This window comes from Salmo trutta, chromosome 10, assembly GCF_901001165.1.
Source record: "Salmo trutta chromosome 10, fSalTru1.1, whole genome shotgun sequence".
Classification (NCBI taxonomy): domain Eukaryota; kingdom Metazoa; phylum Chordata; class Actinopteri; order Salmoniformes; family Salmonidae; genus Salmo; species Salmo trutta.
Window position 1 is genome coordinate 35,761,161 of NC_042966.1, and position 24,411 is coordinate 35,785,571.

At 41.4% G+C, this 24,411-nt stretch overlaps 2 protein-coding genes across 6 annotated transcripts in view; both read right to left on the reverse strand.

Moving 5' to 3' along the window:
• LOC115201649 (cytohesin-1-like) overlaps positions 1-10,405 on the reverse strand; it is a 46,057-nt gene extending 35,652 nt beyond the window's left edge. For 2 of the 5 annotated variants that reach the window (XM_029765455.1, XM_029765452.1), the window contains exon 1: positions 3,265-3,959. Coding sequence is in view for 1 of the 5 variants with exons in the window: in XM_029765450.1 (XP_029621310.1) it covers positions 10,178-10,208 (31 nt within the window). In the remaining 4 variants the exon portion in view is untranslated. Of the gene's footprint in view, positions 1-3,264; positions 3,960-10,177 lie in introns of those variants that run through there. The other 3 variants (XM_029765458.1, XM_029765450.1, XM_029765456.1) reach the window with 3 other exon arrangements.
• Positions 10,406-11,533: 1,128 nt separating this feature from the next.
• On the reverse strand, positions 11,534-24,162 carry LOC115201654 (inhibitor of apoptosis protein). The gene is made up of 3 exons (XM_029765460.1): positions 24,022-24,162; positions 11,972-12,256; positions 11,534-11,683 (listed from the first exon to the last, which is right to left on the reverse strand). The coding sequence occupies exons 1-3, from the start codon at positions 24,026-24,028 to the stop codon at positions 11,667-11,669; spliced, it is 309 nt and encodes a 102-aa protein (XP_029621320.1). The 5' UTR covers positions 24,029-24,162; the 3' UTR covers positions 11,534-11,666.
• Between the last annotated feature and the right edge of the window lie 249 nt (positions 24,163-24,411).

The window sequence follows — 24,411 nt, forward strand, 5'->3', positions numbered from 1 at the left end:
TATGCATAGGAAGTGTAGTTGTAGTGTTTTTTCCCCCCTGTATATATGAATTACAAAATCAGCTTTTACTGAAATCATGTTTCTAATCTATTGCATAGTTACACTGTGTAATCATTGATGTCCCAGGAGCGGTAAACACTGTTGAAGTGTATATCTGTAATACATACATACATACATACATACATACATACATGGAGTTTGATACACCTGGTATTGGATATGACTGAAAAAGAATGTCTCAGATATTCATACCTGAACTGCACATTTATTTGCCAAGGAAGAGTACATGATCAGTGAATATATTCAATGTACAGGCTACACTGGGGATCTCATGTGTGGTAATAACTACAGTACATGTGTGTGTATATAGGACTTGCATCCTTGGCACAATAAAGTTATTATGTTCTACTCCATCCATAGGCTTCATTAATGCCATTCAGACTTGAAGTTGATACAACAACTATGATAGCTGAGGTTCATAGGTTCTGAAGTAATATTCATACCAAATGTTTTAGGGTCCATACACAGATCGGCTATATACAGTAGCTAGCTACACATCCATAGGCATACAGTTATTTTTATCCTCCACTACACAATAAGCAAATAAATAGTTGTACATTCAATGTGCAGTAAAAGCTTTAGCTAGCTAGATTCTTTACATCCACTGTTTCATAAGACAGCCTGGTTTGCAGGTTCTCTCAGGAGTCCCAACACATTAATCAACCTGAATACCAATTTCATACTCATGTCATAACATTAGCTAGCTGGCTAATGTTAGCTAGTCAGCTAACTTGCTAAATAGCGATTTTCATAAATGTACTTTATGACAAAGAATATGCACCATCGTTTGTCTCTACATTAACTAACATATTCCTCTCAATTGTACATTTTTTGCTTGACTCGTTATTACGTTATAATTACATAAATTAGCTTCCACCGTAATGTTTTGTCAGCCATCTTTGCTGAAGAAAGTCACCAGCGACAGATGGCCCACGTCAAATTTGTTATTGGAACCACTCAATGTGATTGGTCATATTAAAACCTTGGGACCCAAATGCATAATGAGAGCTCTAACTCCCCCTTGTGGTGGTCTGGAGCAATGAAGCCATGACGCTGGGTACCTCTAAGTCCCGCAGTGTAAGCTCGCTACTTTTAAAGGAGGAACCGCTGTACCACACCTCCTCGTGCCTTATTGCTATTATAAACTGGTTATCAACGTAATTAGAGCAGTAAAAATGTATATATGTTTTGTTATACCTGTGGTATACGGTCTGATATACCACGGCTGTCAGCCAGTCAGCATTCAGGGCTCGAACCACCCAGTTTATAAATCAGTGATAGATCAGCAAACAAATAGATGAGCTATACCACCTCCACGTATTTGGCCCAGCCAGAGAATTAACCAAATATACATAGAGGTTCTTGTGAAACAAAATCACATTGAATTGATTAAGACAAGTCACAGGCTTTTGGTTGGGAGTAGGCCTAGGCTACTGAGCGACTGCAAGTGAAGAGCAAAATAATCCACTTGTGAAGCTACATAACATGCTGGCTAAATGTTGTGATTAGTGCAAATAAAATGAGCCAACCAGACAAGATGATCATGAGCAGCACTCACCTCAACTTAGATAACATTTCCAAAGCCTAATTCTGGTCTAACCAATATCCAAACAGATTCAGTGGAAAGAAAAAAAAAAAATCAGACATTGATTGATTTATCATGTCCTCATGCTTGTCTCAAAGCAGCATGAAACGGTGCAGAAATAGTCAGTGGTGGAAAAAGTACCCAATTGTCATACTTGAGTAAAAGTAAAGATACCTTAAAAATTACTCAAGTAAAAGTCAACCAGTAAAATACAACTGGAGTAAAAGTCTAAAAGTATTTGGTTAAGTATAAAAAGTAAAAGTATAAATCATTTCAAATTCCTTATATTAAGCAACCTAGACGGCACGATTTGCAAACGAAGCATTCGTGTTTAGCGAGTCTGCCAGATCAGAGGCAGTAGGAATAACCAGGGATGTTCTCCCGATAAGTGTGTGAATTGGAAAATGTGTCCTGCTAAGCATTCAAAATGTAACAAGTACTTTTGGGTGTCAAGGAAAATGTAAGGAGTAAAAAGTACACTATTTTCTTTAGGAATGTAGTGGAGTAAAAGTCAGTTGTCAAAAATATGAATAGTGAAGTAATGTACAGATACCCCCAAAAAACGACTTAAGTAGTACTTTAAAGTATTTTTTACTTAAGTACTCTACACCACTGGTAATATTGCTTCAAATGTATTACAAAAATTGGATGACTTTTAGTAAGCAACATTTTGAAACCTTCAATTGCATTAGCCTACTTTATTCCAATATGTTAGTCATTCAGTGATATCTATTCCCACAGTAATCCTCTATGGATCCATCCAGTTGTGGTTAAGAAAACAGTGCATTTGGTGAAGAGATGGGTAAAGTGACATGCCTCGTAAAGTGTAGAACTGCCAGGAGGATAGTAGTAACGGGCGCTGCCTAACAACCATCAAGAGCTTAAGAGTGTAGTGCGTGCCAAGTTCGCCTCAGCATTACGGCTACATTTCATACTAAGCCGTAGGCAGGAATTTACTTCAATCATGACTAGGTCATGCATAGCTTTGTTGCCAGCAATACCTTTCATATATAAAAGAAAGTGGACAAAAAGAAGGCGGGATGCTAAAGTTGGCGGAAAAACGTCTTGCTTTGAAAGGTGTATCAGTGACAACACCATGAATGCTGTAATGATTGGGTTAACAGGGTAAATAGTGCTGTAATCAATGGGTTAAATAGTGCTGTAATGGTAAAGAGTCTATGTTAAGGCCACTTGGAGTCTAAATGGCTCCTCTTACTTGATCAATAAATACATTTAAAACAATGAAGAATCATCTTTTGTATTGTGAATATTTTACAATCAGCATTGACCTGATACATTTGTTAAAACTAGCTACCAGTATATTACAGCAGTTCAATGTTTCTGGTGGGTATTGAGAAGGCTTGGGAGGCATAGTTTGGTTACATTGTGTAGTCTTGTCCATCCAAACAGACACACTCATGCACTGTTCTGCCCACGCACTTATAAGAGCATGCAGTTACTGTTGCATCTCTCAAATCAGACCTTAACACACACACTGCGTTATCAGCTGATACAGCATGTACTATATTTTTGCTGAGTGTTTCCTGATGTCAAGAGGTGGCTGTTTCCTAGCAGTGTGACGATAATATGAGTAGACACACAGCGTGTAGTGTTCCTACCTGAGCGAGTTTGTCTCTCCCAGTCCTCCCACTGTTACCAGTATAACACAGGTCCAGACGCAGGTCTCTCCCAGAACACTTGCTTCACCCTTTAGTCCGTCTACCAGTCTCCACAGAGCCCACTCACACACAGTCTCCACAGAGCCCACTCACACACAGTCTCCACAGTCTCCACAGAGCCCACTCACACACAGTCTCCAGTACCTGTAGAATGACTCTCCCAGGTCCAGTACCAGACACTTCTCACCCAGTCCAGCCCAGAAAAACTCCAGCTCAAAAAAAATACAGTCCAGTCTTTGTATAATCCAGTCTCGCAGTAGTAGTACTCTCTCAATAATATAGTCCAGACTTCTCTCCCAGTACAGCAGACCAGTATTAGCCTGGTTCTTCTGTCTCATGGCAACCCACCAGTGCCCCAGTCCAGCCAAGCAGTATAACCCAGACAATCCCAGTCCCTCTGAGCCCTCCAATCCTGTGGAACGATACTAAAATAACCAACACGGCCCCCCCTCTCCCCTGCAACCAGGCTGACTGTCCTTAACCCCTAATTACCTGCCAAGCTTACCATCTGTCTTTCACATCACCACACTACTACAAGCTTGTAATGAGAGAGTGAGAGAGCGAGCAAGGTAACAGGCTAGCTGCTCCACCACACCACAGAGGGAGAGAGGAAGAGCATGAGAGCAGATGTGTGTGAACCAGAGGCGTGTTCAGCTCAATCGCTCTACCATTTGTTGAGAAATCACTGACATTACAGGAGGGAAACCCTCCCCCGCAACTCCTCCCTCTTTGCCTCCAAGCATTATACACAGTCTCCACCCCGTGGACTCTCACACATAGCCCTAGGTATGTGTACTCATAACTGTCAGACTGTACACCAATGACCTCCAGCACTGAACATGATCTCTGACTTAATGATAAACAAACCACTATGCAACAAGGGCACTCTTTTCAATTATTTCACTTTTTTAAAATTTAAATCAGGCTACATGAACAACTTGTCCTCTAAGAGATGCTAAAGTACATTAACCGCAGTGAGTCTATTACTCAATGTGTGCTTCCAGGTTGGACTGCTGCCTCTGACAGACCTGATCCCAGTTTCCCAAAAGCATCTTAAGGTTAAGTTCATCGTTAGAACCTTCATAGGAGCATCGTTAAATCTCAGAGCTGTCATACCCTGGATCTAGTTTTGTCCCGTGGAATAAATATTGTGGATCTAAATGTTTTTCCTCATAATCCTGGACTATCGGACCACCATTTTATTACATTGCAAACAAAACTGCTCAGACCCCAACCAAGGATCATCAAAAGCCGTGCTATAAATTCTCAGACAGCCCAAAGATTCCTAGATGCTCTTCCAGACTCCCTCCACCTACCCAAGGACGTTGGAGTACAAAAATCTGTTAACCACCTAACTGAGGATCTAAATGTAACCTTCCGTAATACCCTAGATGCAGTTTGACCCCTAACAACAAAACATTTGTCGCAAGAAATGTGCTCCCTGGTATACAGAAAAAAACAGAGCCCTGAAACAAGCTTGCAGGAAATTAGAACGGAAATGATGCTCCACCAAACTAGAAGTCTTCCAACTAGCTTGGAAAGACAGTACCGTGCAATATCAAAGAGCCCTCAATCCCAAAACATGTTTTGATACTTTTGCAAAGCTAAAAAAAAAAAAAAAAAAAAAATTATTCAGTATTCAACAAGAGAGGATAGCTTTCACTTCAGCAGTGATAAATTCATGAACTTCTCAGATGAAAACATCATGATCATCAGAAAATAAATGACAAACTCCTCTGTGTATATCTCCAAAGCTCAGCTGTCCTTAGTCTGCACAGATCTGCCAGGACCTAGGATCAATGGAGACTCAAGTTTTTTAATCCTGTATCTCAACACATTCATGGAAATAGTCATGGCCTCTAAACCGTCAAGCTGCATATTGTGTATCAAACTCACACAAAAAAAGTGGAAGTAAATAAAGCCTCTCTTGAAAAGGCCAAACTTTGACCAAGAATTTTTATATTTAAAAAATAAAATCTGCCTGTATCGAATCTCCCGTTCCCCTCAAAAAAAAAATGTAAAAGCTGTTGCACAGCAACTCACTGCCTTCCTGAAGACAAATAATGTATATGAAATGTATCAGTCTGGTTTTAGACCCATTATTTATATATATATATATATATATATATATATATATATATATATATATATATATATATATATATTAGCTCTTGGTGATGTCATTTGGAAACACAATGTCGACTTTCACTGCTATTCGGACGACACACTGCTTGCTGTACATTTCGATGAAACATGGTGAAGCCCCAAAATTGCCTACCTTGGAAGCCTGTGGATGTGGACACATTTTTTACTTTGAAACTCAGACAAAACAGAGATGCTAGTTCTAGGTCCCAAGAAACAATGTGTTCTGCTGTTGGATTTGCCAATTAAATCAGTATGGTTGTACAGTCGTCTGGAAAAAAACTGAAGGACCTCACTGTTACTCTGGACACTGATCGCTCTTTGACGGAAACATATCAAGAATAGCCCCCCCCCCCCCCCCCCCATCTTTATAATATTGCAAAAATCAGAACCTTTTTGTCCAAAAATTATGCAGAAAAGATAATCCATGCTTTTGTCACTTCTAGATTAGACTACTGCAGTGCTCTACTCTCCGGCTACCCGGACAAAGCACCAAATAAACTTCAGTTAGTGCTAAACACAGCTGCTAGAATTCTGACTAGAACCCCAAAATTTGATCATGTTACTTCAGTGCTAGTCTCTCTATATTGGCTTCCTGATAAGGCTAGGGCTGATTTCAATGTTTTACTGCTAATTAATCCTTCTACTCATTTTGTTAATTTGAGTCAGTTATGCCCAGGGCACGCAGGACCCCCTACCGGCGAACGATGACTCGAAATAGTCATGATTCTACAAGCTTCTCATTCACATGTAGTTCACCATAAGGGGCTTATTGGAGCTGACATTTGTGACAGACTTGTAAAAGCGTGATTTTAAAACTTTTGATTGCTAGGCATACAGATAAGATTATTTATTGGTACTTTGAAACAAGATCTAGTTGTGGCCGCACATGGATTAGATTGTGAATGACTATTTTGGCAGAATGTATCGCTTGATAGCCATGAGAGTGATAAGCACAATATCGTTTGCGAACTGCAGCACGCCAAACGATTTGTTCTACATTTTGTTGAGCAGAGGCTGTGTATGTTTTTGTTTCTACAAAGCTGTGTCCATCATTGCATTCATTCTTGCACCACGTGATCAATTATCAGTTTTAAACATGTACTTTTCTTCTCTATGCTGCCTGCAGCATGATCAATTTTGCCTGCGCCCACATGACAGACAGTTGGACAAACCTACCCATTCAACGGTTTTTATTTTTACCATTTTCTACATTGTAGAATATTTGAAGACGTCAACACTATGAAGTAACATTTATGGAATCATGTAGTAACCAAAAAAGTTAAAAATCAAAATACATTTTATATTTTAGATTCTTCAAAGTAGCCACCCTTTCTTTGCCTTGATGACAGCTTTGCACACTCTTGGCATTCTCTCATCCAGCTTCATGAGGAATGCTTTTCCAACCGTCTAATGGCCATTGCTCATGTTTCTTGGCCCAAGCAAGCCTCTTTTTCTTATTGGTGTCCTTCAGTAGTGGTTTCTTTGCAGCAATTTGACCATGAAGGCCTGAATCACACAGTGTCCTCTGAACAGTTGATGTTGTGATGTGTTCCATAAGTTATTTCATAGTTTTGATGTCTTGACTATTATTATTTTATATTTTTTACCTTTATTTAACTAGGCAAGTCAGTTAAGAACAAATTCTTATTTTCAATGACGGCCTAGGAACAGTGGGTTAACTGCCTTGTTCAGGGGCAGAACGACAGATTTGTACCTTGTCAGCTCAGGGATTCGAACTTGCAACCTTTCAGTTACTAGTCCAACGCTCTAACCACTACTGGCTACCCTGCCGCCCCAATGCAGAAAATAGTAAAAATAAATAAAAACCCTTGAATGAGTCAGTGTTCTTAAAAAAAAAAAAAAAAAAAAAAAAAAGGACAGGTAGCCTATATACAGGGGGTACTGAGTCAAGGATGATGGGGGGGCAATGTAAATAGTCTGGGTGGCCATTTGAGTAATTGTTCAGCAGCCTTATAGCTTGGGATTAGAAGCTGTTAAGGAGCCTTTTGGACCTAGAGTTGGTGCTCCGGTAACGCTTGCCGTTCGGTAGCAGAGAGAACAGTCTATGATTTGGGTGACTGGAGTCTGACAGTTTTTTGGGCCTTCCTCTGACAACGTCTAGTATATAGGTCCTGGGTGGCAGGAAGCTTGGCCCCAGTGATGTATTGAGCCATATACCTCAGGTCGTTGCTGTAAATGACAATGTGTTCTCAGTCAACTTACCCGGTAAAATAAGGGTTAAATAAAAAACCTTCTATGGCGCCTTGCGGTCAGATGCCAAGCAGTTGCCATACCAAGTGGTGACGCAACCTGTCAGGATGCTCTCGATGGTGCAGCTGTAGAACTTTGAGGATCTCGGGGACCCATGCCAAAATTTTAGTCTCCTGAGGGGGAAAAGGTGGCGTTGTGCCCTCTTCACAACTGTCTTGGAGTGTTTGGACCATGATCGTTTGTTGGTGATGTGGACACCAAGGAACTTGAAGCTCTTGACACGCTCCACTACAGCCCCATCAATGTTAAATGTGGGCCTGTTCGGCCCTCCTTTTCCTGTAGTCCACAATCATCTCCTTTGTCTTGCTCACATTGAGGGAGAGGTTTTAATCCTGGCACCACACTGCCAGGTCTCTGACCTCCCTATAGGCTGTCTCAACGTTGTCGGTGATCAGGCCTACCACCGTTGTGTCATCAGCAAACTTGATGATGGTGTTGGAGTCGTGCTTGGCCACGCAGTCGTGGGTGAACAGGGAGTACAGGAGGGGATAAGCACACACCCCTGATGGGCACCGGTGTTGAGGATCAGTGTGGCAGATGTGTTGTTTCCTACCCTTACCACCTGTGGGCAGCCCATCAGGAAGTCCAGGATCCAGTTGCAAAGGGAGGTGTTAAGTCAGAGTCCTTAGCTTAGGGATGAGCTTTGTGGGCACTATGGTGTTGAACGCTGAGCTGTAGTCAATGAACAGCATTCTCACATAGGTGTTCCTTTTGTCCAGGTGGGAAAGGGCAGTGTGGAGTGCGATTGCGTTATCTGTGGATCTGTTGGGGCGGTATGCAAATTGGAGTGGATCATTTCTGTTTCAAACAAGAAACGTCTACGTGTTGCAATAAACAGTAAGGTAATGGAATATGAAACGCTAGCAATTATTGTAGTATTAGAAACGTGTGAAAGCAAAAGCAAATATTTCAAATACATCGCTATGGCAACTCCTTGTGGCGGGCCGGGCGCCTGCAGGCTGACCTCGGCCGTGAGTTTAACGGTGTTTCCTCTGACACATTGGTGCGTCTGGCTTGGTTTAGCAAGTGTTAAGAAGCGCGGTTTTGCAGGTCATGTTTCGGAGGACGTATGGCCTCCCAAGCCCATTGAGGAGTTGCAGCGATGAGACAAGATCGAAAAAGGGAGCTGCATATTTAGTTATGGCAATCCTCTCTTTCTACAATTTGACGTTTGCACTGCACCCGATCCTATATCCGTTTGCTAGCTCACCCGACCTGTGTTGATTGACAGTTTGAAGGTCCGATCAGAGTGCAGAGTGTGCGTTTCACTAGCCAATCTGTTGCAGTGTTTTTTTTTTCATTTTCCAAGGGCAATGCTGTGGCTACTGTCTCTGGCTGTGTGTAGATTAAGCCACGTACACCAGGATTCCCCAACTGGCAGCCCGTGATTTTATTTGCCCCCCCCACCCACTTGCTCCTTCCATGACATAGACTGGCTAGGTGAATCCTGGCATAAATTAACATTTCTCTCTCAGCCTCACTGCAAAATGTGTATAATTGCAGGAAATGAGCTCTAAAACTGGATACTTGTCACTGCGGCCAACAGGAGGGCTTTTAAAATGTTCAGTTGGCGACAGCACCATTGGCCATGCCCCCACCACCTAAGCCCCATTCTGATCCAGAAGAAACCCTGCAAATGTAAGCAAGGTTTGAAATTATTATGTTTTAGTCAAATATTATCTGTTTGGGCGTCTTGCGGTCAATTTGCAGTCTACAAATTATTTGTAATTTCAAGTCATGTCTCAAATCAAGTCATCACATTTGTCATATGACTTGAGTCCACAACTGCTGTTTTCTACCAGAGAAGTTGTTGAAGTTTATTAGTCTATGTACTGGTTACGCATGGAATACATCGTCCAACTAAATGCTTACTTGCAGGTTCCTTCTCGACAACGCTACAATAATAAATAAAGATGGATATACGAACATAAAGTAAGTACTTTTATTGCCTTCAGTTGCTCTTTAAGGTAAGATTTGAATGGAGAAAGCTGATCCGAGAGCAACACTGCTTTTCTTTTGATCCAATTAGTATCGACACATGCCTCAACAACGCACTTAGCAAACACTCTCGCTGCGTGGTGTTTTGGAAAACGCATCTTACGTCTTCGGCTGTTGTAGGAACGATGTATCGTAGACACACACGCATTATGATTTCAGTGATACACACACCGCTGCATGGCCTCAACTCAGTCCGCTAAATTAACTTTTTGTTCTAAGGTGGTCTGGAAATTAACATATGAAGACCTGTTGCGCTATTGCAAGCTGGGTAAGTTATTTTAGCCAGTCAACCGTAAAAAGCACGGCGAAAACATGTGACTAATAGCCAACAGAAACAAGGTAGCAATAACTTAGATGAAATAGCATACAGGTATTAACTGTTTATAAAGCTAGGGCCTACATTAAATAGCATTGGCTAATTAAGTCTGGCGCTACTTACCCACTCCGTCTGCCGACTTCAGAACCATCATGTAGCCTTTCTGTAAACTACGAATCCTTTTTCAAAAACTTCACAAATTGCTGCTCACGTAGCAACTATTAAATTGGAGCGCTCATACAAAATATATATATTATTTTTAAACTGACTTTTTGTCGACTTTATATCTTAAATTGACGTGTAACAGCTGTGAATTGACTCAGAACTGGGGCGTCCCATGCGGTGAAACAAGGCGTGGTTTAGTAATACTTGCTACTGGGCAGCCAATCAGAAGCTTTGCTATCCCGATATTCGCTAAGCTCCACCCCCAGAAGTCACACAAGCATGCTGGCCCATGTTGACTCCAATGCTTCCCACAGTTGTGGCAACGGTCAAGTTTCCTGGATGTCCTTTTGGTGGTGGACCATTCTTGATACACATGGGAAACTGGGAAGCATGGGAAACCAGCAGCGTTGCATTCGCACCATACCCTGTTCAAAGGAACTTAAATATTTTGTCTTGTCCGTGAATGGCATACACACAATTCGTGTCTCAAGGCTTAAAAATAATGATTTAACCTGTCTCCTCCCCTTCATCTACAATGACTGAAGTGGATTTGATTTAACAAGTGACATCAATCAGGGATCATAGCTTTCACCTGGATTCACCTGGTCAGTCTGTCTTGGATAATATTTTGTTTACTCAGTTTAAGTCAAAATTGGAAACAAATATTTGCTTTTTTATCTTAATTTAAGGTTAGTGTTTGGCATAAAGTTAGCAGTGTGGTTAAGGTTAGGGTTACGTTTAAAATCTAATTTTAAGAAGAAAAACTGTAGAAATGGATGGGGTATATGACTGTGGCTGTGGTAACTAGTGATGACAGATTCATAGAGCTCGACCTCTGAATGGTGAATGACGTGATGACAGGCTAAAGGACCATTTTAACTCTCCATTATAGCAATGAAAGCTAGAGAGAGAGTGCAAACATGTGAGAGTATGCAAGGACAGAGAGAGAGAGACAGAAAATGATGTGGGTAGACAAGAGAGGAAGAGAAAGAAGAGAGATGAAGAGTAGGGGCAAAATGGGACAAAAGAGGGAGAGAGGGTTTTAAAGCGCAGCTGTGTGCTTGAATCAGAGCTTCATTCACTAAGTTTGGCCACAGAGAGAGGAAAACAGGATATGCTGGGAGAGAGAGCATTACAGGAAATGCCACTGATATCTTCAGAACCAAGGAGAAAGAGTTGCTGAAAAGAAGGTATATAAATAGTAAATCTAACGTTCTGTTTAAGGAGTTTATCAGTCAAATTATTTAAGCCATGGGGAAAACCACAGTGGCAGGAGAGGACAAAAGCAGAGGAAGGGAGAGGACAAACAACACCTTCAATGTAGATTATTTATTGAGAATGCTTTTTAACCTTGAAAGGATGATAAGGTATAAACAACAGAAAAATCTACAGGTTCCAGATTGTGGTATTAAAAGGTGGCTATTTTCTCCTCTTCAATCATCTCACATCACCTCAGGTTGAAAACTGCAGAGAGAAAAATAGAGCATGTCACAACCGCAGTATTACACTAGTTTGAAATTACACATTAGGTAGGGTAGCACAATTCTGACAACTTTCCCAAAATGTTAATGTTTTTCCAGAAAATCTGGTGGGAAGATTCCTAGAATCAGGAGGGAATAAGCATGAAATCCGGAATCCTTCAACCAGGATTTCTCAAAAACCTGGGAATTTTGGGTACGTTATCGGAATTTTGTAACCCCAGTGGGCTGGAATAACTATGTGGTGGCTGGAATAACTTTTATCCTTCCTTACCTGGAGATCCATCCATGGAATCCGCTTTTAAAAAGACGTCATTGAACAGCACGGGGTCAACATCCTTTAGTAGGGTGATCATGAGCTCAGACACATGTTCACCTTTGGCATAGGTCATATCCACAAGGGCACGTGCTTTATCTGCCCGCCCATGTGTCTCCATTATGGCTTCCTTCTCAAATTGATTGATCACCTTTTGGTTAAAGAGTTTATCTACCAGAAGTTTGATGTTGGCCTCGTTCAATCCCTTCACAATGTTCCCCCTTTCCCCGTTCAATAGTTCGGCTGTCCAAATTGAAAGAAAGAGAACAAATGAGAATGATTATTAGAGAATGGTTATTGACAATCATACGTTTGATACCGTCAGTCTCTGTAACAAACAAATTCCTGAAACCACCTGAATCAGCATTAAGCACTAGAACATGTAGAAACAGACTACCCCTTACAAAAAAAGATTGCAGTTTTGAAACTGCAGTAAAAGTGCAGTAACTGCAGTCGACTGTAGTGTTTTGGACGTAGTAATTGCAGAATTAATGCAGTTATTCTGCACTCTAATTGCAGTTACACTACAAAATTACTGCAGTAAATAAAACGTTTATTTTTTATGCAGTATTTGCAGCATACTGCAGTTATACTGCACTCTAACTGCAATCGTTTTTTTTTTTTTTCATAAGGGACATAGCAGAAGTCGCATGTAAGTCTCCTGGCTATCAGAATACGAAGATTGCATTGAAAAGACGAGTCTAGACTCTCAAAAGTCGCTTTGTGGTCTGACTATGTTCAGATCTGGCTGACCATTTCAGGAGGTGGTCAGGGATGCATTGTGTGCATCTTCTTCTGTCTGGATGCTATCAGGCTACCGAAAGCACATACAGTGGGCGAAGTCATCAGCACTCCTCCCACAAGTCTCCAGAAAACGTGTGCTTTGTGAACGAGAGGCACCTTTTCATTATAACATTGGAGGAAATTAGAGGTCGACCGATTAATCGCAATGGCCGATTAATTAGGGCCGATTTCGGGTTTTCATAACAATCGGTAATCGGTATTTTTATGTATTTTTATTTTATTTTTTTACACCTTATTTTAACCTCTACACCAGGCGGTGCCAGAGGAAGGCCCTAAAAATTGTCAAAGACCCCAGCCACCCCAGTCATAGACTGTTCTCTCTACTACCGCATGACAAAAAGGCTTCTCAACAGTTTTTACCCCCAAGCCATAGGACTCCTGAACAGGTAACCAAATGGTTACCCGGACTATTTGCATTTTGTGCCCCCCCCCCCCACCACTTTTACGCTGCTGCTACTCTCTGCTTATCTTATATGCATAGTCACTTTAACTATACGTTCATGTACATACTACCTCAATTGGCCCGACCAACCAGTGGTCCCGCACATTGTCTAACCGGGCTATCTGCATTGTGTCCCACCACCCGCCAACCCCTCTTTTACACTACTGCTACTCTCTGTTCATCATATATGCATAGTCACTTTAACCATACCTACATGTACATACTACCTCAATAAGCCTGACTAACCGGTATCTGTATATAGCCTTGCTACTCTTATTTTCAAATGTCTTTTTACTGTTGATCTATTTCTTTACTTACCTACACACACACACATACCTTTTTTTCGCACTATTGGTTAGAGCCTGTAAGTAAGCATTTCACTGTAAGGTCTACACCTGTTGTATTCGGCGCACGTGACAAATAAACTTTGATTTGATTTGATACCAGGAATAATGAATCATAATAATAATAAAATAATAATAGATGTTTGGTGAATCTATGAATTATTTATGACCATTGGAGTCTTTGCCACTGAAAATATTTTTTTATAGAATATTTAAATATTTCTTTCATCACTCAAAATCTTGCCAAAGCATATTCCGTAGGAGCGGTTAAAATGAATTTAATATAATTTGACATGATTTACATGAATCGGATCATGAACATATGGACTTTGAAATGAACAAGGGAGAGGTTAAACATAGGCTAAGTCTGGCATAAGCTTATTCCCACACTTTACAATAACTCTGTTGCAGTGGTCTTAGGTAGTCTCCAAAAATGCCATTCCCTCCATCACGACACTGCTGCCCAGTTGAATAGCTTGTGATCGCCATGCAGCACCACATCACCATGAGCCTTCAGAAAAACACACCTCAGCTTGAGAAGATTCCCTTCTGGTGGCATGCAGTCATAGAGTCATTATACTTTAATGTAGGCCTATTTGCCTACTAGCCAAATAAAGTGCAGAGCATTCATGATGTATGCGACTTGTCATTCCAACATATTTGAACATTTCACTCATCCTTCATTCAGTTCAGTCAGTCAGTATGTCATCCAGTCAGTCTCTGAGTTGCAATAGGAACTAAATGAAAAAGAAATAGAACAGTCTTCTCCATTTATTTATAGAAATCCATGTGTGTATTCAAAATTATCAAAATTGTCCAAAGATATTTAGCCTATCACTTTAATAATTCAATGTTTAATTTAGGCCTTATCTAAATAAAAAAATAGGCCTTCAACTTGTAGGCATTGCAACCATTTTTGGGTACAGGTGTCTTGCGGAATAATTTTAGAACTCTATTTGTGTTTTATAACAGTTTTTATTAAAGGGCTCGCCTGCAAAAGAGACCCTAGCTCACAGGCCTTTAAATATAGCCTCTAATGACATTTTAAACAAAATAGTTCAGAAAGCACATGTAGTGGCAGATCTGACAATAAGAATAGGCTTATAGATAGTCTTGACCATTTTGGGACCCTTTGGCTATTTCGCTCAGGACAGGTTACAGCCAAGACTCAATCAATATTTGGTTTTGTCTCATTTATTGATATGGAAATAGCTTCTGCGGGATGGGGTTGCGCACGCAAATGGCTATAACAAGTCTACATACTGAGTGGAATTCACAAGTACAACAGTCAAAATGGCTAATAAAAGGCTCCCAAATACTTGAAAATGTGTGATTCATTAGGTTACATGATCACCACAATAGATCCACATGGCTATAACATTTACATTTACGTCATTTAGCAGACGCTCTTATCCAGAGCGACTTGGGGGGATTAGATGTAATGTATTATGTATTATGCAATTATATGGCCTTTTTTTATTTTTATTTTATTTCACCTTTATTTAACCAGGTAGGCTAGTTGAGAACAAGTTCTCATTTGCAACTGCGACCTGGCCAAGATAAAGCATAGCAGTTAGACCCATACAACACAGAGTTACACATGGAATGAACATACAGTCAATAATACAGAAGAAAAAAAGAAAACAAAAAGTCTATATACAGTGAGTGCAAATTAGGTAAAATAAGGGAATTAAGGCAATAAATAGGCCATGGTGGCAAAGCAATTACAGTATGGCAATTAAACACTGGAATGGTAGATGTGCAAAAGATGGAATGTGCAAGTAGAGATACTGGGGTGCAAAAGGAGCAGAATAATTAAATAAATACAGTATGGGGATGAGGTAGATAGCCCATCTGTATACAGCCCATCTATGTACAGGTGCAGTGATCTGTGAGCTGCTCTGACAGCTGGTGCTTAAAGCTAGTGAGGGAGATGGGAATCTCCAGCTTCAGAGATTTTTGCAGTTCATTCCAGTCATTGGCAGCAGAGAACTGGAAGGAAAGGCGACCAAAGGAGGAATTGGCTTTGGGGGTAACCAGTGAGATATACCTGCTGGAGCGCATGCTACGAGTGGGTGCTGCAATGGTGACCAGCGAGCTGAGATAAGGCGGGGCTTTATCTAGCAGAGACTTGTAGATACCCTGTAGCCAGTGGGTTTGGCGACGAGTATAAAGTGAGGGCCAGCCAACGAGAGCATATAGGTCGCAGTGGTGGGTAGTGTATGGGGCTTTGGTGACAAAACGGATGGCACTGTGATAGACTGCATCCAGTTTGTTGAGTAGAGTGTTGGAGGCTATTTTATAGATGACATCGCCGAAGTCAAGGATCGGTAGGATGGTCAGTTTTACGAGGGTATGTTTGGCAGCATGAGTGAAGGATGCTTTGTTGCAAAATAGGAAGCCGATTCTAGATTTAATTTTGGATTGGAGATGCTTAATATGAGTCTGGAAGGAGAGTTTACAGTCTAGCCAGACACCCAGGTATTTGTAGTTATCCACGTATTCTAAGTCAGAGCCGTCCAGAGTAGTGATGCTGGATGGGCGGGCAGGTGCGGGCAATGATCGGTTGAATAGCATGCATTTAGTTTTATTTGCGTTTAAGAGCAGTTGGAGGCCACGGAAGGAGAGTTGTATGGCATTGAAGCTCGTCTGAAGGTTAGTTAACACAGTGTCCAAAGAAGGGCCAGAAGTATACAGAATGGTGTCGTCTGCGTAGAGGTGGATCAGAGAATCACCAGCAGCAAGAGCGACATCATTGATGTATACAGAGAAGAGAGTCGGCCCAAGAATTGAACCCTGTGGCACCCCCATAGAGACTACCAAAGGTCCGGACAACAGGCCCTCCGATTTGACACACTGAACTCTATTAGAGAAGTAGTTGGTGAACCAGGCGAGGCAATCATTTGAGAAACCAAGGCTGTTGAGTCTGCCAATAAGAATGTGGTGATTGACAGAGTCGAAAGCCTTTGCCAGGTCGATGAATACAGCTGCACAGTAATGTCTCTTATCGATGGCGGTTATGATATTGTTAAGGACCTTGAGCGTGGCTGAGGTGCACCCATGACCGGCTCTGAAACCAGATTGCATAGCGGAGAAGGTACGGTGTGATTCAAAATGGTCGGTAATCTGTTTGTTAACTTGGCTTTCGAAGACCTTAGAGATGCAGGGTAGGATAGATATAGGTCTGTAGCAGTTTGGGTCTAGAGTGTCTCCCCCTTTGAAGAGGGGGATGACCGCAGCAGCTTTCCAATCTTTGGGAATCTCAGACGATACGAAAGAGGTTGAACAGGCTACTAATAGGGGTTGCAACAATTTCGGCAGATAATTTTAGAAAGAGAGGGTCCAGATTGTCTAGCCCGGCTGATTTGTAGGGGTCCAGATTTTGCAGCTCTTTCAGAACATCAGCTATCTGGATATGGGTGAAGGAGAAATGGTGGGGGCTTGGGCGGGTTGCTGTGGAGGGTGCCGGGCAGTTGACCGGGGTAGGGGTAGCCAAGTGGAACGCATGGCCAGCCGTAGAGAAATGCTCATTGAAATTCTCAATTATAGTGGATTTATCGGTTGTAACAGTGTTTCCTAGCCTCAGAGCAGTGGGTAGCTGGGAGGAGGTGCTCTTATTCTCCATGGACTTTACAGTGTCCCAGAACTTTTTTGAGTTTGTACTGCAGGATGCAAATTTCTGTTTAAAAAAGATAGCCTTAGCTTTCCTGACTGCCTGTGTATATTGGTTCCTAACTTCCCTGAAGAGTTGCATATCACGGGGGCTATTCGATGCTAATGCAGAACGCCACAGGATGTTTTTGTGCTGGTCAAGGGCAGACAGGTCTGGAGTGAACCAAGGGCTATATCTATTCCTGGTTCGAAATTTTTTGAATGGGGCATGCTTATTTAAGATGGTGAGGAAGGCATTTTTAAAGAACAACCAGGCATCCTCTACTGTCGGGATGAGGTCAATGTCATTCCAGGATACCCCGGCCAGGTCGATTAGAAAGGCCTGCTAGGGAGCGTTTGACAGTGATGAGGGGTGGTCGTTTGATCGCAGACCCATTACGGATGCAGGCAATGAGGCAGTGATCGCTGAGATCTTGGTTGAAAACAGCAGAGGTGTATTTGGAGGGCGAGTTAGTTAGGATGACATCTATGAGGGTGCCCGTGTTTACGGATTTGGGGTTATATCTGGTAGGTTCATTGATAAGGTGTGTGAGGTTGAGGGCATCAAGCGTAGATTGTAGGATGGCCGGGGTGTTAAGCATGTCCCAGTTTAGGTCACCTAGCAGCACGAGCTCAGAAGATAGATGGGGGGCAATCAGATTACATATGGTGTCGAGGGCAGAGCTGGGGGCGGAGGGTGGTCTATAACAAGTGGCACCGGTGAGAGACTTGTTTCTGGAAAGGTTAATTTTTAGAAGTAGGAGCTCGAATTGTTTGGGTACAGACCTGGATAGTAAGACAGAACTCTGCAGGTTATCTTTGCAGTAGATTGCAACATCTTGTCGGAAAATGTTATAGTTAGAAATGGAAATTTAGGGAGGAGGCTTCTAATGTTAACATGCATGAAACCAAGGCTTTTACGGTTGCAGAAGTCAACAAATGAGAGAGCCTGGGGGATGGGAGTGGGGCTAGACACTGCAGGGCCTGGATTAACCTCTACATCACCAGATGAGCAGAGGAGGAGTAGGATAAGGGTACGGCTAAAGGCTAACAGAACTGGACGTCTAGCACGTTCAGAACAGAGAGTAAAAGGAGCAGATTTCTTGGCACGGTAGAATATATTCAAAGCATAATGTACAGACAAAGGTATAGTAGGATGTGAATACAGTGGGGGTAAACCTGTGCATATAGTGATAATGAAAGAGATATTGTCTCTAGAAATAGCATTTAAACCAGGTGACGTCACTGCGTGTGTGGGAGGTGGAACTAAATTGTTAGTCGAGGCGTTTTGAGCAGTGCTAGAGGCTCTACAGTGAAATAAAACAATAGTTACAAACCAAAACAGCAATGGACAAGGCATGGTGACGTTAGGGAGAGGCATGCGTAGCCGGGTGATCATACGAGTCCAGTGCGTGGCTTCAGGCAGCTAGCGGCGGGCTAGCAGGCTAACAGAAAGACCTTGGAGGGGCGACGCGACGGAGGAAAGTCTGTTGTGGCCTCCTTGTGCAGTTACATCAGCGGACGGATCAGCAGGGCTCCGTGTGGTAAACCAGGCCAATTGGCAAAACCTGTATAGTGGCCAAAGAAATCTGTCCGAAGGGCCTCTTCAGCCAGCGTGCTTTAGATAGCTAGCAGGCCGTGGATTAGAGGTTGTGCGTTCAGGGGACGTTAGCTGCTATAATTCTAGGTGGGGAAAAAAAATATATATATATATAATAATTTTTTTTTTTTAAATAGGTTCAGAGCTTGCAGTATGAATCCGGAGATATGGAGAAGAATAAGTCCGACTACCTCTGGTTTGAGTCGCGCTGTACAGACTGACAAGACTTGTCCGGGATACAGGTAGCTGATGACCGCTAGCAAAGGATAGCTGACTGCTAGCTAGTAGCTTCAGAATGTATTCGATGGGCCTCGTAAGCTAACAGTCCGTTGTGCTCTAGACAGCTAGCATTCAGGGGACGTTAGCTGCGAAGGTCGGAAGGTGAGAAGGTTCAGAGCTTGCGGTATGAATCCGGGGATATGGAGAGAAAAATAGGTCCGGTATGCTCTGGTTGAATCGCGTTGTACAAACTGGCGAGAGCTTTCCGAGCTAAAGGTTAGCTGATGACCGTTAGCTGGCTAGCTTATGTTGGAGATTCTAGTAAGAGGTAAAGAAAAATACTTTAGAGAAAAAGCAGGTCCACACCACATTGGGTGAGGCGGGTTGCAAGAGAGTATTTTGAAGTAAGGGGTTAGAAAAATATAAGAAGATATGCATAGAAAAATATATAAAAATATATATACACGGGCCACGACAAGACGAGGACAAAAGACGTCTTACTGCTACGCCATCTTGGATTACAAGATTACATTAAATAACACACAACAGCATGGCATATTTAGATACCAGAATGGGCCTAGCCTAAATCATATTTACTGTCTATTTTGAAGCTCAGGCAGTTATTCTAGACAAGGCTCTTCTGTGTCTTTATAGTATCATTCTCACACAAGCCATTTACTGAAGGCCCAAGCCTATACTATGTCTTCTGCCGGTATAATGTCATTATTGAATGCAGTTCTAAACAAGCTCTAGACTTTTATTTTGTAAATGAAACCAGAAGCTGCAAAGCAACTAACATCTGGGCTAGACTTGCTTGATTGACTAGCTGACTTCGACTAGATATGTTCGGCTCATGTCCTTTGCAGATGCCACATTACTGACAAAAGTTTGTATTCATAAAAAAGATATGTAACCGAGTAAAGGGAGACAAAAAGTAAGAATTGAATGTGTAAATGTTAATTCATAGTCGTAACATCGGGTTTGAACGTTTACAGATCTATTTTAACATTTACGTTTCATGTTTCACGCATGGCTTTTCTTACAATCCTAAAGAAATGTACGTTCAACCTTTTGGCAGGTATCTGGCTCAATAATTTCCCTGCATAGTTTGTGATCTTGGGATCTTGAAAAGTGCAGTTTAAGAAATACTTTAAGGCAAAGTTTAATTCACTCAGCCCTTCTTGTTTATTAGTGTGCTTGTGGTGCTTCAGCACAAACACTTCTGCGTTCTTATCCACTGCCATAGATAGACAAATCTTTAAGTTGTACCTAAGAAGGTAAGATGAACAAGTGTTTCATATTTACAGTTGAAGCCAGATGTTTACATACACCTTAGCCAAATACATTTAAGATCAGTTTTTCACAATTCCTGACGTTTAATCCTAGTAAAAATTCCGTCTTAGGTCACTGAGGATCACCACTTTATTTTAAGAATGTGAAATGTCAGAATAATAGTAGAGAGAGATTTATTTCAGCTTTTATTTCTTTCATCACATTCCCAGTGGGTCAGAAGTTTACATACACTCAATTAGTATTTGGTAGCGTTGCCTTTAAATTGTTTAACTTGGGTCAAACGTTTCAGGTAGCCTTCCACAAGCTTCGCACAATAAGTTGGGTGAATTTTGTCCCATTCCTCCTGACAGAGGTGGTGTAACTGAGTCAGGTTTGTAGGCCTCCTTGCTCACACATGCTTTTTCAGATCTGCCCACAAACTTTCTATAGGATTGAGGTCAGGGCTTTGTGATGGCCACTCCAATACCTTGACTTTGTTGTCCTTAAGCCATTTGCCACAACTTTGGAAGTATGCTTGGGGTCATTGTCCATTTGGAAGACCCATTTGCGACCAAGCTTTAACTTCCTGACTGATGTCTTGAGATGTTGCTTCAATATATCCACATAATTTTCCTTTCCTCATGATGCCATCTATTTTGTGAAGTGCACCAGTCCCTCCTGCAGCAAAGCACCCCCACAACATGAGGCTGCCACCCCCGTGCTTCACGGTTGGGATGGTGTTCTTCGGCTTGCAAGCCTCCCCCTTTTTCCTCCAAATATAACGATGGTCATTATGGCCAAACAGTTCGATTTTTGTGTCATCAGACCAGAGGACATTTCTCCAAAAAGTACGATCTTTGTCCCCATGTGCAGTTGCAACCCAGAGTCTGGCTTTTTATGGCGGTTTTTGAGCAGTGGCTTTTTCCTTGCTGACCAGCCTTTCAGGTTTTGTCGATATAGGACTCATTTTACTGTGGATATAGATACTTTTGTACCTGTTTCCTCCAGGATCTTCACAAGGTCCTTTGCTGTTGTTCTGGGATTGATTTGCACTTTTCGCACCAAAGTACGTTCATCTCTAGGAGACAGAACGCGTCTCCTTCCTGAGTGGTATGACGGCTGCGTGGTCCCATGGTGTTTATACTTGTGTACTATTGTTTGTACAGATGAACGTGGTACCTTCAGGCATTTGGAAATTGAGGTCTTGGCTGATTTCTTTTGATTTTCCCATGATGTCAAGCAAAGAGGCATTGCGTTTGAAGGTAGGCCTTGAAATACATCCACAAGTACACCTCCAATTGACTCAAATTATGTCAATTAGCCCATCAGAAGCTTCTAAAGGCATGACATCATTTTCTGGAATTTTCCAAGCTGTTTAAACGGCACAGTCAATTTAGTGTATGTAAACTTCTGACCCACTGGAATTGTGATACAGTGAATAATAAGTGAAATAATCTGTCTGTAAACAATTTTTGGAAAAATTACTTGTGTTATGCACAAAGTTGATGTCCTAACCGACTTGCCAAAACTATAGTTTGCTAACAATACATTTGTGGAGTGGTTGAAAAACGAGTTTTAATGCCTCCAACCTAAGTGTATGTAAACCTCTGACTTCAACTGTACTTTTGTATTTATAGAGGATATAGTTGCTGTTTATGTTCTTAAATAGTGTTCTTGAATAATGTTAATTGTAGCATTTAGTCACTACAATGTTCATAAATAATATACATCTTAATACTTAGTGAAGAAATCATAATTTAGAGTATCTGTTAGTCCTTTGTAGCACAATTTGTGAGATTTTTATGTTTTTCATTTCACTTCTAAAAACCCATATTTTGGCAGATATATCGTAATCGGTGACTTTTGCCTCCCTAAAATCTCTTATTGATCGGGCTCTAATGGTAGTGACGTTTGTTTTTGACGATAATTGTTAGGTGGGGGTTGCTAGCTACAGTGGTAGCTTTTAGCTAGCTAGCTTGACTTGCAATAAAGTTAGAGAAACAAGTTGAGAATAAAGTAACTAAACAAAACTGCAGTTACAATGCAAAATGACTGCAGTAAAAAACAACGGTGTTATTTTGGACGCAGTATTTGCAGCATACTGCAGTTGTACTGCACTCTAACGGCAATCTTTTTTCGAAAGGGAAACGCTACACTTGTCAGTTCAGTAGCAAGGCAAAACTGATCGAGAGAGGCGTCTGTCAAGATGTCATACGGCTTTAATGAAATACGTGACGATGGGAACCGGCATATGCCGCGTTCAAAACAACTGGGAATTCGGAAAAATATGAGATCAAATCATGACGTCAGTGATCTTCAGATCGGAAAGTTGGAGCTCTAGGAAGAGGGCAGAGTTCCTGAGTTGGAATTCCGAGTTGGATGACCCTTCAAAACGATTTTTCTCAGTTGGAGCTCGTTTTTCCCCGAGTTCCCAGTTGTCTTAAACGCAGCATAAATTCGAAGCAGCGAGTGGATGCCTGGATCTATTTATCAGAAGAACGTGTTTGATCACGTGCTTTTTCAAAACGTGTGTTGCAAAATGCGAGATCCCACTCAATTCAAGTGCTTTCTTCGATTCCAAGCTGCTTTCTAACACCGACCTCTACTGGACACTGTACTTACAAAAATATTAAGCATTTTGTACGGTCAATTTTATCTGACCGGTAGTTTAGCAGGTAGAGAAGGGAACTATGGAACATTCAGGGACGTGAGGGTATGAGGTCGAATTCCGTTGAAGGCACACTGTTTTGAAAATTGTTTAATGTGAAACCACACTTTCTGCACTGTTCAAATAATTTGTTTTATTTGGTATTGTATAAGCTTCTGTGTAAAGCACCCAAAATAATGGCATAGATTCAGTTTTTGAACATCAGTAAACATGAAGGCAAAAAAGGGAAGCATGAGATGCGAACCGGATACTACAACTGATTATTGACTGACCATTAAAGCCAACCATTTACCACTGCGCCACAGAGTTCTGATGAAGACAGTAGACCAAAAATGAATGTATATCTGATAATCACACATTGCATTTATTGTTGACCAGCAGATGTCACTAATGTGCATTATGAACAGATAATGAAGCTCTGAGTAATCAACCGTCACTACTCATACCGTAGCTACAGCCCTGTACACGGCATAATACTAGAAGTATTTAAAGGTGTCGTCCGTAATATTGTCATATTCGTCTCCCTTTTATCTTCAGAGAACAAAAAACAATCAATGAAGCAAGAATACGTTGCTGTGTGATGACTGGCTGACCGAAGTAATTTCATTACTTTACTAAAAACAAGTTGTACACGTTTTAACTCTTTCATTTTAGTGATGATAGGAGTGGTGCACACATATTTACCACACAAACAAGTAGAACAGGTTGCTATGATACAACAAAATACAAAAAAGGCCAGCACTCACTAATATATAAATTACAATTGAAACTTTGTTTTACATTCTCTCATGGCAACATAATCCAAGTGAGTGCTGGAATTTTTCACTTTTGATGTGATAATTTGTTGGAATCTGCTTCCAAGCACCCAATCATTTGTTTAGGCAAGAGGATAAGAGTTGAGTGCATTCTCTCCCTTTACAATACTATGATACAGTACACACAAATTAGAGAAATTGTTGTTCCCAGCAACATATCACATTCATTCTGTATTAAAAGATTAATAGTTACCTGCCATACTCTGTTGAAAATCGGAAAATGCCTTGTGTGCACGCAAGAAAACGAAAGAGAAAGTTAGACAGTTTTACTCAAGACTGGTTGTCACTACCTGGGCCAGAGGCAAAGTCATAAACCCCGCCTATTTCTATAACTTTTACTCAAGACTGTGGTTGTCACTGCCTGGGCCAGAGGCAAAGTCATAAACCCCGCCTATTTCTATAACTTTTACTCAAGACTGTGGTTGTCACTGCCTGGGCCAGAGGCAAAGTCATAAATCCCACCTATTTCTATAACTTTTACTCAAGACTGTGGTTGTCACTGCCTGGGCCAGAGGCAAAGTCATAAACCCCGCCTATTTCTATAACTTTTACTCAAGACTGTGGTTGTTACTGCCTGGGCCAG